The 18,059-nt window shown below is 35.5% G+C and overlaps 1 protein-coding gene across 1 annotated transcript in view; it reads right to left on the bottom strand.

Annotated features, from left to right (window-relative positions):
• The window catches only part of LOC6031821 (myosin-1), a 32,419-nt gene extending 16,765 nt beyond the window's left edge, over positions 1-15,654 (bottom strand). The window contains exons 1-2 of the mRNA XM_038257323.1: positions 15,244-15,654; positions 10,169-11,186 (exon numbers count right to left, since the gene is read on the bottom strand). Coding sequence (XP_038113251.1) covers positions 10,198-11,013 — 816 coding nt within the window. The 5' untranslated portion in view covers positions 11,014-11,186; positions 15,244-15,654 and the 3' untranslated portion in view covers positions 10,169-10,197. The remainder of the gene's footprint in view (positions 1-10,168; positions 11,187-15,243) is intronic.
• Between the last annotated feature and the right edge of the window lie 2,405 nt (positions 15,655-18,059).

The following is an 18,059-nucleotide window of genomic DNA, read 5'->3' as shown; positions in this document are numbered from 1 at the left end:
CACTAATTTAAAAAAATGCAAAACTGCGACTATTTTCAAAAAAGTCACCAAAAAATGGATTTAACTTGAAAACGGTGCACTTTATAAAAATTTCACTAGAGTACTTTTTGATTGCAAATTTGATTTTACATCGAAAAATGAAGTTGAAAAATTTTTGCGATCAATTTTTCGTTTTTTTGAAAAAATCAGTATTGATTCAAAAATTCATAACTCGCTCAAAGATTTTGCACAACCTGGAAATTTCTGAAAAGTTGGCAATTGATGTCTTTTGAAACATATCAAAAACATAAAAAAAATAAAAATAGTGTTTTTTTTTGCAAATCAAGTTTTAGTGACAAAAAATTAAATAAAAAACTAACTTAATCCACCTATGTGGTTCCCTTCCTCACTTATTACCAACAATGGTTGATATGATGGAATTGTACAAAAATTTCATCTATTTTTAAGATCCGGAATAAAAAAGTACATCAATATCACTCAAGAGGCCATATCTCGAGACAGGGTTGCCAGATCTTTAATGTTGTAGACTCGTTGGAAAGGTCTTTTGATAACCCAACCAACGATGGGTTGGATGGTGGACCTGGACATAGTTTACATACATTTAAGTGAGATCCGGCATCCAAAAAGTACATCATTATCACTTAAGTGGATATATCTCGAGACAGGGTTGCCAGATCTTCAATGTTTTGGACTCGTTGGTAAGGTCTTTTGATAATCTAACCAACGATGGGTCGGATGATGGACCTGTACATAGTTTACATACATTTAAGTGAGATCCGGCTTCCAAAAAGTACATCAATATCACTCAAGAGGCCATATCTCGAGACAGGGTTGCCAGATCTTCAATGTTTTGGACTCATGAAAAAGGTCCTTTGATAACCTAACCAACGATGGGTTGGATGGTGGATCCGGACGTAGTTTACATACATTTAAGTGAGATCCGGCTTCCAAAAAGTACATCAATATTTCTTAAGTGGGCATATCTCGAGACAGGGTTGCCAGATCTTTAATGTTTTAGACTCGTTGGAAAGGTCTTTTGATAACCCAACCAACGATGGGTTGGATGGTGGACCTGGACATAGTTTACATACATTTAAGTGAGATCCGGCTTCCAAAAAGTACATCAATATTTCTTAAGTGGGCATATCTCGAGACAGGGTTGCCAGATCTTCAAAGTTTTAGGCTCGTTGGAAAAATCTTCTGATAACCTAACCAACGATGTGTAGGATGGTGGATCCGGACATAGTTTACATACATTTAAGTGAGATCCGGCATCCAAAGAGTACATCAATATCACTTAAGTGGATATATCTCGAGACAGGGTTGCCAGATCTTCAATGTTTTGGACTCATGAAAAAGGTCCTTTGATAACCTAACCAACGATGTGTTGGATGGTGGATCCGGACATAGTTTACATACATTTGAGTGAGATCCGGCATCCAAAAAGTACATCAATATCACTCAAGAGGCCATATCTCGAGACAGGGTTGCCAGATCTTCAATGTTTTGGACTCATGAAAAAGGTCCTTTGATAACCTAACCAACGATGGGTTGGATGGTGGATCCGGACGTAGTTTACATACATTTAAGTGAGATCCGGCTTCAAAAAGTACATAAAAATCACTTAAGTGGACATATCTCGAGACAAGGTTGCCAGATCTTCAATGTTTTGGACTCGTTGGAAAGGTCTTTTGATAATCTAACCAACGATGGGTCGGATGGTGGATCCGGACATAGTTTACATACATTTAAGTGAGATCCGGCTTCCAAAAAGTACATCAATATCACTTAAGTGGGCATATCTCGAGACAGGGTTGCCAGATCTTCAATGTTTTAGGCTCGTTGGAAAGGTCTTTTGATAACCTAATCAACGATGGGTCGGATGGTGGATCCAGACATAGTTTGCATACATTTATGTGAGATCCGGCTTCCAAAAAGTACATCAATATCACTTAAGTCGGGATATCTCGAGACAGGGTTGCCAGATCTTCAATGTTTTGGACTCGTTGGAAAGGTTTTTTGATTACCTAACCAACGATGTGTTGGATGGTGGATCCGGACATAGTTTACATACATTTAAGAGAGATCCGGATATATGTGAAAACACATTTTTATACATAACTTTTGTACTACTTATCGAAACTTCAATCTGTATAAAACTCGATCTATGGGACCCTAAACCAAGTCGAATGCAACAGGTTCGGGTCAAATCGGTTCAGCCAGTGCCGAGAAACATGAGCTAGTTTGTTGGTCACATACATACATACACACGCACATACACACACATACACACACACATACACACAGACATTTGTTCAGTTTTCGATTCTGATTCGATATGTATACATGAAGGTGGGTCTACGACGTTTTTATGCAAAGTTCATTTTTAGAGCAGGATTATAGCCTTACCTCAGTGAGGAAGGCAAAATCACCAAAATTTTTTTACCGTCCATCATTTTTTTTTCAGTGTAGTCCATATCCATACCTACAACTTTGCCGAAGCCACCAAATCGATCAAAAAATTCCTTCAAAAGATACAGATTTTTGAATTTTCACATATCATTTTTGTATGGACAGCTGCCAAATTTGTATGGAAAATTAATGATGCAAAATGGCTTCTTTGGGCATACCGAAGGCACCAAAAAAGTTTCAGCCGGATCAAAAAATACAAAAATTGTCTACTAGAGGACATTCTCGTTAGGCTTCATCCATAAGGTACGTCACGCTAAAATCTGCCATTATTTGCTAATTTTTCATTTCTGAGACGAAATGTATTCATAAAAGTGGGTCTATGACATTTTTACAAAAAGTTCATTTTCTAAGCAAATTTTTTCTCTGCTTCAGTGATGGAGGCAAAAGTATGAAAAAAACAAATTGTTCAACTAATTTCGTTGGTAAAATATTGTTTGAAATCAATTACAATGATTGAAAATGTATATGCACGGAGAAGAGTTCCCAAAATCGTGAACAAGCGTTCATGGTAAGATTTTGAAAAACGTAACATGGCATTTGAACACTTTGTTCGTGATACCCATTTTCATGAACGCTTGTTCACGATTTTGGGAACTCTTTTTTTCCGTGTGATGCTGTTTTAATAATTTCTTTTTTTAATATGGAGTCAAAATATTCTAAGGGCCATTCCCCAAAATAACCCATTCACTTTTTAAAATAAATAGCAAAAATAAGTTTTGGGGAATAGGTCAATCTGGAGAATGGCAATCTGTGGAATGTAAAAGAAACATTCCAAGTTAATTTGTGTTGCTACTTTTGTGTTGGTACTTATGATAACTGCCAATCTTCAATATATACAGAGACCTTAGATCGAATGCAAACGTGAAATACTATCATTATACTATAACGGGATCGAATGACACATATGATTAAAGTTCCCCTAATAAAATCAACAACAACTGCAACAACTTTATACTATTACACATTTCTTATGAAAAATTTTTTTTTGTTACTTAAGTTATTTTTCTAGACCCCATTTAGACACATTCAACCCTGAAGTGTTCAGAAGTCTAGACTCAAGTGGATTACACTCAAATGTTATAAAATTTCCACCTCCGAATGAACTGGCCCACATGCGCGCCGTTTATCTCCCATAAATACAAGACTGATTAAGTCGCGTCCCTATTGCCATCAATCAGGCATGGTTTTCGGGTGTTGGCCAGTTGAGTTGAGCGAGGAGGCAAAATAAAAGTTGCCGTAATGGAAAGCTACTTAAGACGCATATTTTCTTTTGGCGCTCCTGCCAAGGAGAGATAGATTACTCTCGACTCGACTCGACTCTTCTTTTTTTTCCACGCCGTTCTGGCCAGACTGGCTGTTTATTCGTGAAAATAGAGTTTTATTTATAGTCGTCGTCCGTCGTGGCCAGCGTGCGCGTTTTTAGGCCAAATGAGTTCTATTTGTTGATTTTTGGCACTTTGCTGTGCTGTTTTTGCTCCATTCCAAAACCACCCGAGCCGATGACGACGCCTAGGTGTGTGTGTGTGTATGTTGTGTTTGGTCCACGCTCTGTCCAATTTGGATTAAAAGCAGATTTATTTGGAGTGAATTTGTTGATGGGACTCTAATTGATTTCAAGTTGAATTATTGGGTTGCTGAAAAATTAATGCTTTTACAAAATTCATGCAAAAAGCGTTATTCTGTTAATCCAATTCCGTAGTAATCTCGTTGAAGAACGTTTTCTATACAATTGGTCTTTAGTAATTTGGAGACGCGTATCAGGTTGTCTAGGCACATGTTATTTTCTTTTCGTTATCACTTTGTCAAACAATGCCATTTTGTTTTCTTTTAATCTTCAAACTTTGGATGAATTATGTTTTTTGGTTTACCACAAACTTTAATTTCTTTTTCCAATTGTATTAAGTCCGTTTATATTCGTTGATTTTGCCATCCAGCATATGTCTTTTTTAAATACACTGTTTTTTTTTACAAGCGTGACCACATAGTTTACGAATGGCCCACCCAGGGCAATGACATAAGTCTGATGGGAAACAAATTGTATGTTTTATTGCGGCTTTTCCTTCCTAAGTGGGTGTGGTTTACAAAACGTGACGGCGAGACGTATTTTTAGTGATATACTCTCGTCAAAAATGTTGGCCCGTTCGTCACATTTGGGGTGTTGAATTGTGTACCGCTTGGATACTTTTGAGTTCGAGTGACAAACAGCGTTTCGTTGGTCGCAATTTTTAGGATTACATGGCAAACGGGGACGCTATTTTGTTTTCAAAATTCCAACAATACTTCTGCGGGTGTAAACTAGAGCTGCGCGCGGTGATTGATGATCCCTTTGGGTGTTAGACCTGAACCCGTTTAGTGTTGGGTAATAATTTAGGTGCTAAGTGGGGTTTGTCGTTGAGGGGAAACTAAGTTGATTCCATCAATTTTAGTACTTATTATGAAAATGTTTGTTTTTTGCGAGATTAGCCAGAGACCGAACTACTTTAGTTGAGTGTTTGCAATAGAATGAACTTTTTTTTGGACTGTCGTCCCATTACACCTCCGACTCCCCTATTCGTAGTCTACTGTGATCTGATCTTCGTTGTCTTCCATTATGTTTTCTTTCAAGAAATAACATGCATGCAGTATATTCATATATTATTTTTAAATTGGAATTGTTTTTTTCAGTTATTCAAATATTCACTGTTAAATAGTACAAATATGAACCACAAAATTACCGTCCCAAGTAGCAAAAAAAGTTGTATATTCCTCTGAAACATATATGCTAGAGTGGTTTTTCGTAAGTAGGTCGAAAACCGGTGCATGAAGGCTATTTTTCAATTTAAGGGAACAATCTTTTATTACGTAACGCCGATGAGGGGGAAGTGGAGGGGGAGGGGATCTGAGGCCGTGTTACGCTCCATACAAAATTTTTAAAATTTGTATGGAAATTTTATTACGAGGGGGGAGGGGGTCTATAAATCCGATTTTTTGCGTTACGTAATAAAAGAACGCTCCCTAAACTATTCTGAGACTTGATATTTTGAAAAAATCGGAATTCGGTACATTAATTTAACATAAAGCACCATGCGTCTCCAGCAAAAAATACTAGGAACTCATTCGATGAAACCGCATGGTGCTTTATGTTTAATTGATCCCATTTTTTCAAAAAATCACGTCTCAGCGGGGGTGACCAAAGAATGGCCCGCGGGCCAAACGTAGCCAGTGAGGTGATATTTTGTGGCCCGCGGGCCCATTTTGATGATCATGTAAAATGGCCCGTTGATCACTTGTAAAGTTATTTTTTTACTTTTTCAAAGTTAAGGTTTATTTTAAATTTTTATTTGGTAATCTTTTTTTTTGTTAATAAAAAAAGCTTATGATTTATTAATATTTTGGTCACCGCTTTGAGATACAAAAAAATTGTTCATAATATTTAATAATTAAAACAATTTCACCGGTTTCAATGTGAGTGAAACTAGTAAATATAGTCAAAACTTTCATCAAACATTTTTAGAAATATTAAAAAAAAGTTCAAGTTTGACTTAGGTAAAATTTTGTAATATTTGCCAAAATATAAATTTCTTTTTAATTTGCAAGTCATAATAACCCTTTTATGAACTGACCTTGAAACATACATTGCACTTCCTTCGGGATTTGAACTCATTACAGTTAGATATCGTATCTGTTTGACTACCAACTGATTCAGGCAGACAAATTGTGGAAATCTGAGGATCAAGTTTGTTGCAAATATTTTTCAAAGCTTTTTTAACATTGAAATGTTGAAATTCTGGCTCTCAACGATTTTGCATAAGCCACACTAAACTTATAGATAAAATTACGCCTTTAGATAAATTGTTCAACATGTTATGTCACCATTTTCGAAATATAAAAACAAAACTTTTTTTTTGAAAACGCAAGTACATTCAGCTAAAAACTTTCTTTTTCAAATACCTGAAACAATAAAATCAACAATACCGATAGAAAACCGATATTTTGTATTTTCTATTATTTTGAATTGACAATTTTTTAAATAGAGCAATTCTCTGAGATTTCGGTCATTCGATTTTTTTTTTTTGTATTTTTTAATCCGACTGAAACTTTTTTGGTGCCTTCGGTATGCCCAAAGAAGTCATTTTGCATCATTAGTTTGTCCATATAATTTTCCATACAAATTTGGCAGCTGTCCATACAAAAACGATGTATGAAAACTCAAAAATCTGTATCTTTTGAAGGGATTTTTTGATCGATTTGGTGTCTTCGGCAAAGTTGTAGGTATGGATATGGACTACACTGAAAAAAATGATACATGGTTGAAAAAAATTTGGCGATTTTTTATTTAATTTTTTGTCACTAAAACTTGATTTGCAAAAAAAACATTTTTTTTATTTTTTTTTATTTTTTGATATGTTTTAGAGGACATAAAATGCCAACTTTTCAGAAATTTCCAGAATGCGCAAAAAATCTTTGACCGAGTTATGATTTTTTGAATCAATACAATACCAAATATTGGTCGCAAAAATTTCAACTTCATTTTTCGATGCAAAATGGAATTTGCAATCAAAAAGTACTTTAGTGATTTTTTGATAAAGTGCACCGTTTTCAAGTTATAGCCATTTTTAGGTAACTTTTTTGAAAATAGTCGCAGTTTTTCATTTTTTAAAATTGGTGCCCCTGTTTGCCCACCTTTGAAACAATATTTTTGAAAAGCTGAGAAAATTCTCTATATTTTGCTTATTCGGACTTTGTTGATACGACCCATAGTTGCTGAGATATTGCCATGCAAAGGTTAAAAAACCGGAATATTGATGTTTTCTAAGTCTCACTCAAACAACCCACCATTTTCTAATGTCGATATCTCAGCAACTATAGGTCTGATTTACAATGTTAAAACATGAAACATTCGTGAAATTTCCCGATCTTTTCGAAAAAAATACTTTCAAAAATTTAAAAGCTAGACTAACATTTCAAATGGGCGTAATATTGAATGTTTGGCCCGTTTGAAATGTTAGTCTTGAAAATATTAAAAATAGGGTTTTTTTGCAAATCAAGTTTTAGTGACAAAAACTGAAATTAAAAATCACCAACATTTTTTTTAACGTGTATCATTTTTTTTTCAGTGTAGTCCATATCCATACCTACAACTTTGCCGAAGACACCAAATCGATCAGAAAATTCTATCAAAAGAAACAGAATTTTGAATTTTCACATATCATTTTTGTATGGACAGCTGCCAAATTTGTATGGAAAATTGTATGGACAAACTAATGATGCAAAATGGCTTCTTTGGGCATACCGAAGGCACCAAAAAAGTTTCAGCCGGATTAAAAAATACAAAAATCAAAATTAAAGAAAAAAGACCGATTCCGTAGAGAACTGCTCAATAACAAAAAATAAATCTTTCAAATTAAAATAACGTAATTTATTTTTTTATAACCTTTTTTGAGCACATCATTTGAGCTTCAAATTTGGCCCGGCCTCCAAAAACTTTGAGCACCCCTGACGTACAGACTTCCATCATTGCGTCACTATCAATATTTTGACCCAATTCCTTCTACAAGTTGTTTAGAATAGTGCCCTACACACGCTGATACTTCCTGGTAACGATGATTGTACCACAAAATTATATAAATTTTTAAACACAATTTATTTAGATCAAACATTCCTTCAGCAGCTTCAAGAAGGCAACAACCGGCATATGCTGATTAATTTTGGTGCAGAAATTCGATAAAATGAATTAAATACTGAGCATTTTAGAGTGATGACCAATTTTCTTCAAAAATGAGCCAATACCCATTTAGGGTATTCACCATTTTTGGTTTACGATTACGTAAACATTCTTAACCTTTCAGCAATCGCGATAGTGTACTTTGAGCACCGTTTGTAAGAACGTTTGTAAGAGAGGCCGATAAACGCGACTTCCGAAAGGTTAAAAATCATAAAAGCCTACAGTCATCCCACAAATTCGGAACACACACAAATTCGGAACACTTTTGTGGTAATTTGTCAATTAGATGCAAAATGCAACTTTTCTGTCGTCCCTGCTATTTTCAGGATCTTTATTTGGACATTCTCTTGCTATTTCACTAGTAAAAATAGTACTAGTACAAAAAAAACTAATTTCAAGACTATTTTATCCAGAGCAGCAAAACACTGCCTCCAAATTGCCTGTTCCATCATTGTGGGATGTTATTGTGCCTCCCACAGTTGTGGAACACTTGAATTTAACTGATATTTTCGCAAAAAAAGTTATCAGACCATTCATAAAACACTACTAAGCTTGAGTTTTATTGATATCAGAGTGTGAAGTCAATTTTTTTGTAAAAAATGTGTACTCCTGAAGACAAAAAAAAGTTTGTTTACATCGTAAGAAAAAAGTGTTCCGAATTTGTGGATTTCAAGGGTCAATGTTTTTCTTTTAAACTTAATATAAAACGTAAAAATGTGCAGCAAGTCTATACATCAATCGGAAGATCACAAGAAAAGCTTTCACATGATGGAAAAAGCAAATCATTATGTTCATTATGATTTGTTGAACATTGGCAGATATGTAAACTGTTCCGAATATGAGGGATGACTGTATTTTTCTAAAAACGTAGCGAACTTAAATTGGTTCAGCAGTTCCGATGTTATTTATTTTTTTTTTTTCATTGTGATCTTTGGGAAATTATCAAAAAACGTCATTTTTTGGATCATCATATTTCGGATAGGACCAGGGACCAAAAATCAGATTTTTTTCAAAAAGTCTAATTTGGAATCTTCAAAACCAAGTTTGAATCTATTAATTCTTTTCGTAATTCTACGTTGAAAATAAAATGATATTTTGAATGTTATTGAGCCACATTGTTATTGAGCCAAGTTTTTGTCTTCAAAATTTTCCCTGAAAAAAGGGGCATAACAAATTTTTGACTAAAATACAAATTTTCAATTTGAAAAATATATATGATTAATTGTAAACTATTATAAAGAATACATTGATCATCGGTTGTTAATGCATTCTAAATCAAATATATACATTTTAATCAATTTACTAATTTTCAATTTTGTGACCACAGATCGGTACAAAACGTAAAAGTTTGTAGCAAATCTTTTTTCATAGATTCATTGATATTTTCAAGATATCTAGCAAATTTTTGATAGCAGCATAATAGTTAGAAACTAAATATCGTTACCAATCAGTAAATAAGTTTTTTTGGATATACGATTTCAGTTTTTTTTAAAGATTTATCAAACTAAATCTTAATAAACTCAATCGAGGTACCAAAATTACGCGATTCCTCCAAATCACATCTTTAGTTCCTCCAATTTGAAGGTTTAACCAACTATTTCCGCAACCGGCAAAACTAAACTAACGCAACACCACAGCTCGCAGAAAATTTGAGAGTTACGCACTCACAGACCAAGGGACGCACAATACCGATCGGTTGGAAACGCCGTCGCCACCAAATTGCACTGCACTATTGCAGCAATCAATTTGATTATTACTTTGTTCACGCGGGCCGAGAAAAAAAAACTCGCATTCGATTGCTGCAGTCGAAATTTTCGCCGCTCTTTGTTTCCTCTCAAGCTGTGGAAATGGCCGGGTTTTTGCTCTTGAGTCGAAATTTTCAAGTGGAGATGACGAAGACGGTTTGATGTAGATATGTTCAATTTCAGATTTTAATTGCAGTTTTATGTAGGTATTTTTTATAATTATAATTTATGCATACTTGCCACTAACCTTATGTTCATCTACAGTCACGTTGAGTTTCAAACAAACGTCGAACCAATGTCGTCCCGCAGTCCCATGTGCGCGATTCGGGCGTGCAGTTCCCTCAACTTGGACGCAAACACGTCCATCCGCTGGTCCAACTCTTCGTAGATCGCGTCCTGGCTCATCGACTGATTGCGGATCTGCTCGTCCAGCTTGGTCTCGCTGGAGTCCAGCTTCCGCTGCAGCTCCACAATCATGTTGCTCATCTCCTGGAACTTTCGACTGGTGGACGCTTCCAGCTTCTTCAACGCGTGGCTACACTCACGCTCGTGCTGCTGCTCCAGCTGGTTCAACCGACCCTCGAGCCCGTTGATCCGGTCCCGGTTCTCCCCCATCAGCTGATCCAGCTGTGCCTCCAGTGCCATGATCCTGCTCTCGATGTTCAGCGATGCACCCGTTGGCAGCTGACCGGTTTTGAGCTTCTTCTTGGATGCCTCACTGACGTTCACCTTCAGGGCGTTGATCTGCTTGACCAACTCATTTCGGCACCCGGCCAGTTCATTCTTGAGGTACTTGATATCATCTGCCTGCTGGGCCAGTCGTTTCTCGGTGGACTTTGATCCACCAGCGGATTTGCTGTTGACCGCGGCCGAAGCTCGCTCGTACTCCTCGCTCAGGCGTTGCTCGTGCAAACTTCGCAAGGCCTTTAGTTCACTGCTGAGTTCGCCGTACGCGTATTGAGTCGCGGTCAGATTCTTCCGTACGTTATTCAGCTCATTGCTGATCTTGTGAATATCGGCGGCCGTGTAAGTCGTCTTATGGCGGCTAAAGTATGACAGCCAGCCGGTGTTTTCGTACTCTTCGGGTTGCATTCTGAACCAGGCGTGTTTTCTTCACAAAGATTTACAGAACGATGATCCCCCTGGGGGAAAACTGTGAGAAATTCTTCAACTTGTTTAACTACACTTCACAAGCTCTTCTTACTGGTATAAACACAGCAGAGTATTACAAACAAGATCACGATGGTTGAAAGAACGCACATTTCCTGTTGAGAATAGAAAAAAATAGAACTTTTAACAATATTGTTTTTAATTAACATATTTAACCAATGCCGGTACCAGGGAGCGTCCATGTCCACTCCTCAACAGAGATTTGTTCTAGATTTACTCGGAGTTTTTTTTGCTAATTACCGTAATCAAAAAAGATTTCATGCGAGGAAAACTATTACAAAAAAATGTAAAAAAAAACAGTTCAAAAATTTACAGTAGATAAGTCCTAATACTTTCAAAAACAATAAAAACTGAACAATAAGAACAAAGAAGAAAATCACAAAAAATCGGAAAGGAAAAACATAAAAAATATTTAGATAAAAAATGGGCAGAAGAGCGTTAGCTTAAGAGCGAGTTTTTCACCAATTTGTAACAAGTCGTATCAAGGTGCTCCGATTTAGATGTAACTTTCAGCGTTTATTTGTCTATACATGAGATGAACTCATGCCAAATATGAGCCCTCTACGACAAAGGGAAGTGGGGTAAAACGGGCTTTGAAGTTTGAGGTCCAAAAAACATGAAAAATCATAAACTTGCTCCCTTTTGCGTAAAACTTGATCAATTCCAACTCTCTTAAATAAATTCGAAAGGTCTTATAACATTGATTTGACTTTTTCTCATAGCTTTTACAAATTACTGTAAAAATTGATTTTTTAGAACCTTAATATCTTTTTGCAACAGCCTTGAACACCCATACTCCTATAGGTCAAAAGATAGGCAATTTCATGGACTATAAGGGGTTGACTATAAGCCTACAGTATTAACTTTTTGGCCAATCGCAGCTTTTCTCATAGTTTTTCGATTTTTCTATAACAAACATTTCACAACGTTAGTTCATTGCCCTGTAGGCTTCCATAGCGGCACTTTAGGTCACAATTTTAACATATTCGGAATCCTTGGAAAATTTCACGTTAGTTAGAAGTATTGAAGTTTTAAATTTGATTTAAAAAATAATTCAATAAAACATTTTTGAAAAAAAGAAAAAGATCTTATTTAGCCTGTGATCAATACGTCAATACTAACTAACGTGAAATTTTCCAAGGGTTCCGAATATGTCAAAATTGAGACCAAAAAGTGCCGCTAATGAAAACCTACAGGGCAAATACCAACGTTGTAAAATTTTTGAAAAAACTGCAAAAAGATATTGAGGTTTTAAAAAAATCAATTTTTAACAGTAATTTGTAAAAGCTATGAGAAAAAGTAAAACCAATATAAGATATAGCACATTTTAAAGTGCTTCAAAAGACCTTTCGAATGCATCTTAGAGAGTTGGAATTGATCAAGTTTTACGCAAAAAGGGATGATTTTTCATGTTTCAATGCCCGTTTTACCCCACTTCTCTTTGTCGTACAGGGTTCATATTTGGCATGAGTTCATCTCATGTATAGACAAATAAACGCTGAAAATTTCATCCAAATCGGAGCACCTTGATACGACCTCTAGAACAAACCGAGCAAAATCTACAAATACTGCCTCTTAACTGAATCCTAATTTAAGAGCATTTTTTTCTAGACTTGGCTACGGCCGTATTGAGGCGCCCTGATTTGGATGAAATTTATATTTGAGATAAACTATAAGCCGTCTAGGACATCGGGAAGTGAGGTAAAACGGACACCTCCTTGGAAAAAAAACATTAAAAAAAAAGTAACAGTAATTAACAAAAGCTATCAAGTTGTACTAAATGCAAGCTATTTCAAGAATTTACATGATTTTTAGACCTCAAAAATCAATGCCTGTTTTACTCCACTGGGACCATCCATAAACCATTTTGTTGACTTTGTTGAGAAGGTTCATATATAGAGTTTTTTAAAGGTCTTGCTTTTTGGGTGTTTTTTAAACCGCTATGAGTAAAAAAAAATAACTTAATCCACCTATGTGATTGATGCCTTCCTCACTCTTTAACAAAGATGGGTTTGGGCAAAAATTTCATCAATTTTATTTTTAGATCCATTCCGGTTCATAAATATCACTTAAGTGGTCAAAATTCGAGACAGGGTTGCCAGATTTTCTATATTATGGAGTCGTTGGAAAAGTCTTTCGATTACCTAACCAAGGATAGGTCAGATCTGGGTGCTGACAAGACAGAACGCGTAACGTGATTTCCCCACTAATACATCTGCACTACAGCTGTAAACATAAACAAAGTGGCAGGCTATGTTCAAGCTCAAGCGTGACATATTTTTTGCTGCTGAAAATACTTGTTTTTTTTTTTAAACCTGTTCATGTTTAAATTTTCGTTATTCATAGGCTAATCGACGGCCAAAAGAGGCCTTTTTGATTTCCAACGTAACGAAATATTGCGTCAGAAGTGGGTGGAATTTTGTGAATCAGAAGAACAACCGAATCGAAGTCTCGAGATTGTGTATTTTTGAAGTGCAGTGATAATATTGGAGTAAGATTATTCAATATTATTTGGCATGTGCCATTCATAGTTATCGGTCATTGATAATTCATCGCTAACATTTCAAAAAGCGTCATAAACGTAAGTTTTGCGTGAGACATAGCGCTTATTGAAATGTTAGCGACGAATTTGCCCAACCTCGATTTCTACCCTCTTCTTAAGATTTGTTTACTTCGAATACCTCAAAAGCTCGACGCCACCGACAAAATAAATTATAGATCGATTACAATACTTGCCACTTCTTGCGAACAGTAAATTGGTTCCGCTTTGACAGTTCTAAATTGAGGCCGCTTTGCGAACCACTATTCTGCACCCAGGGTCAGATGATGGATCCGGACATCGTTGAAATACATTTAAGTACTTTGATCAGTGACATTATTGGTCACATACACACAGACATTTTTCAGTTTTCGATTCTGAGTCGATATGTATACATCAAGGTGGGTTTTCGAGCTTTAAATAAAAAGTTGATTTTTAGAGCAGGATTATGGCCTTACTTCAGTGAAGAAGGCAAAACCTAAAAAGCAAAAAACTAGTTTTTGATTACTGGACCTTTAAAAAACTCTGGTTATTTAGCATGAGTAACTCTTTATCTAATGTATAGACAATTAAAAGCAAACAATTTTCTTCCAATTTGGGGAACCTCGATACAAGCTGAGACAAATCTAGAAAATTTCTCCATTTTCGAGTCATGCTAATGCAATTTTAATTTTATTCAAAAAAAAAATAATAAATTTAACAAAAAAAACTCTGATAAAAGATAATTTTCACATTTTTTTTACTTGGACTTTTGCGACAACCAGGCGACCAGGCGACAAAAATATTTTGAGTTTTTGTGGATTTCCGTTGTAAAGTACTGCAAAAAGGTTTTTTCAGTCAAAAAAAAATTTCATTAAAACTAAGAATGATTGAAAACTAATGATTGCAAACCAAATGAATTGCTGTATAATGCATTTTCCATGCCTTTTGCATTAAAATGTTAAAATTTTGCCAGAGTCGAGGGAAATTTTTTTTGAAAAATATTCACATCGGCCCTAGTTGATTAGAAAATTTTAAATACATTCTAAAGAATGAAATTGAAATTTTTTAAGTGTCGTTTGGTGCTTCACAACTTCAAATTATGAAATAATATACGAATATCTGGCCCTCACAAATCTAATACATACATAAATCACAAAAATGTCCAATTCCATGGATACATAAATTCCTGTTCTTAAAAGGCTTCCAGCAAATCGAGGTAAGTCCGCAATAAAATAGTTTCAATCACAGTTTGGAAACTGTGCTTTTAAATTTAAACTGTTTCCGATTAAAATTTTCTATTTCAAACTTGAAAAAACAGGTCGGACAATATTTTACAACTGGTTTTGCCATGCTAAATAAATACAATATTTCATTATGCACTTTTTAAATTTCATGAAAACAACTTGTTTGAATTGAATTCTGCAAAAAATACATTATTTTAGTTTTACAGTTTCACAAACAAATGTGATTCTCCTTGTTACAAAAACAATGTATTGAACTACGTTTAAATGTTTGTAAAGGCAATATTTGCAAAAAAGAATATACCAATTTGCTACTAATTTTTTGACATATTAAAATTTAACAGGCAATTCTACCCACTACATCCTAGCAAAAAAAAATCAATGACTTACCACCACAAAACTCTTCAATTACGTGTATCTTTTAACAACGCACGGATATTCCCCATAAATCTGCAAACCACATAAAAAACCACACACTCACTGCAGTGCGAGCAAGTTAATAAACTAATTAAGTAGATAATCTTTCTACCGCGATGCACTCTTGTAATCCGGCGTTTGTGGCGTGGCGCAAACTGCCTTTCTGGCGCGTTTCAGCGCAAAACAGATTTCTTCGCGCGCGCGGCCGGTCGGTTGCGTCTTGTGCGTTTCGAGCGCAGATCAAAAATAAATTTCACTTTCAAACGAGTACGATCACCACTTGGTGATGGAGATTTTCCCGGTGATTTTTTTCTAACGCGGAGATGTTCACTGTGTCGGCTGCCGATGCCGTCTGATGGAACGTCTGCGGGGCCAGCATCTCCCGTCCGGTTGAAGGCGCGCGCGGAGTGAAAATTGAGACGTTTCAGAGAAGCGCCCCTCGGGGCGAGGTCGTGTGCGAAAGTGAGAAAATTGGAAAATTCCTACAGTTGGATCTCGGGGTAGAAGGAGAGGACTTACGTTTTAGTTAATGCTTTTTTATTTTAAAAGATTATTATTGTGGGTTGAATCCTCTGAAGGCTAGCAATTCCTTTGTATCTTATTTTAATACATTTTAAAAACTACCGGGGTCACCCAGTCGGCCTGGGTTCGATCCCAGAAGGTCCCGGTGGCAAATTTTGAGACGAGATTTTTCTGATCACGCCTTCCGTCGAACCTTGAAGTAAATGTTGGCCCCGGTCAAACCTAGAGGTTAGGTCGTTATCTCCCTGGGTCCTCAACAATCAAGCCTTCGGACACCTAGTTTCGAGTAGGAATCTCGCAATCGAGAACGCCAAGGCAATGCTGTAGAGCAAATAATTTGATTTTTGAAAAACAGACACCGAAAGACACGGAGATATTTTCAGAAAATGTATGTACACAAAAAAATGATCGTAATATTCATCAGGAAATGGTGACAGATTTTGTTTGAAAAAAAGTGTAATCAGAATAGCGCGTCCATCCCGGGAATTCCCAGGATTTTGCCAAAATCGGGAATTCCCGAATCCCGGGATTTTTTATATTTTGTCCCGGGAATTTCCGAAATTGGAAAAAGAATATCAAATTTTGGTCAAGAAATTCAGGTTTTGTTGTGGAAAGAGAGGAACAACGATAAATAATAAATAAAAATAAGATATTAAGCATATATTCAGGGTTTTTTTTTTCGAAAAGGCCCTATATAATCTTTTGTATTTCATATGTTTATAGGACCGATTAAAAAAACTCTAGATATCAGTATTAATTTGACTTATAAAAGAAAATTGTTAAAAAAAACCCCCGATTCGTAAAATGCCTAGCGATTTAAATATTTACTATTTAATTTTAAATATTTTATAACGATTACGTTTATTCATGATTTTTAGTTTAAAAAATAATATCATCTAAAATTATTTTTTATGACACATTTTTGGCAAATCAAGACGAATGTATCGAATCAAGACACCTGTTTTAGTCATTTTGTTTGCATAATGTTTTGCTTTTTAATTGATTTCGGTTAAAACACAACAGAACAGAACAAAACAATTTGTAAAGGGTAATTCTCTACCAACTCACACGAAATCGGGAAAAGTTGCCCTGACCCCTCTTCGATTTGCGTGAAACTTTGTCCTAAGGGATAACTTTTGTCCCTGATCACGAATCCGAGGTCCGTTTTTTTGATATCTCGTGACGGAGGGGCGGTACGACCCCTTCCATTTTTGAACATGCGAAAAAAGAGGTGTTTTCAATAATTTGCAGCCTGAAACGGTGATGAGATAGAAATTTGGTGTCAAAGGGACTTTTATGTAAAATTAGACGCCCGATTTAATGGCGTACGCAGACTTCCGAAAAAACTTATTTTTCATCGAAAAAAAACACTAAAAACGTTTTAAAAATTCTCCCATTTTCCGTTACTCGACTGTAAAAAATTTTGGAACATGTCATTTTATGGGAAATTTAATGTGCTTTTCGAATCTACATTGACCCAGAAGGGTCATTTTTTCATTTAGAACAAAATTTTTCATTTTAAAATTTCGTGTTTTTTCTAACTTTGCAGGGTTATTTTTTAGAGTGTAACAATGTTGTATAAAGTTGTAGAGCAGACAATTAAATTTTTTTTGATATATAGACATAAGGGGTTTGCTTATAAACATCACGAGTTATCGCGATTTTACGAAAAAAAAGTTTTGAAAAAGTTACTTTTTGCGTTTCTATTTGTTTCGTCGTCCGTGTCTGTCGCGGGTGACCATGAACGGCCATGATCGATGACGACCAACTTAAATAATTTTATGTTTTTCATATAAAAAATCAAAAGTTTTTGATTTTTATATTTTATAAAATGCAAAATTTCAAAATCTGGCTTTTTCATGCACACAGGATATGTCTTGCGAGTCTTCACCCCAAATTCCAGCCAATTTGGTCTATTCCATCTCGAGATATCGAGATTTAAAATGATTTTAAAAAAAATGTGTAATGGGACCATCCACAAACCACGTGGACACTTTATTGGAAATCTCAACTCCCCCATCGTGGACAATTTCCATACAAATAACATCTTGTTTGTATGGAGCGTGGACAATGACCCCCTCCCCCCAATAAGGTGTCCACGTGGTTTATGGATGGTTTCAATATGAAATTTTGTGATTTCAACATGTATGTTGCCCCTTAAGATAATATGTAAAATATCCTTTGTATAAAATATGAATATACTAGACTTATTATATTTATCATTATTTTTTTTTTTAATGTTTCTTGGCATGTCAAAACAAAATTAA

The sequence above is a fragment of the Culex quinquefasciatus genome, chromosome 2 (genome assembly GCF_015732765.1).
Source record: "Culex quinquefasciatus strain JHB chromosome 2, VPISU_Cqui_1.0_pri_paternal, whole genome shotgun sequence".
Taxonomy (NCBI): domain Eukaryota; kingdom Metazoa; phylum Arthropoda; class Insecta; order Diptera; family Culicidae; genus Culex; species Culex quinquefasciatus.
This window is presented reverse-complemented; position numbering and strand designations above follow the sequence as displayed.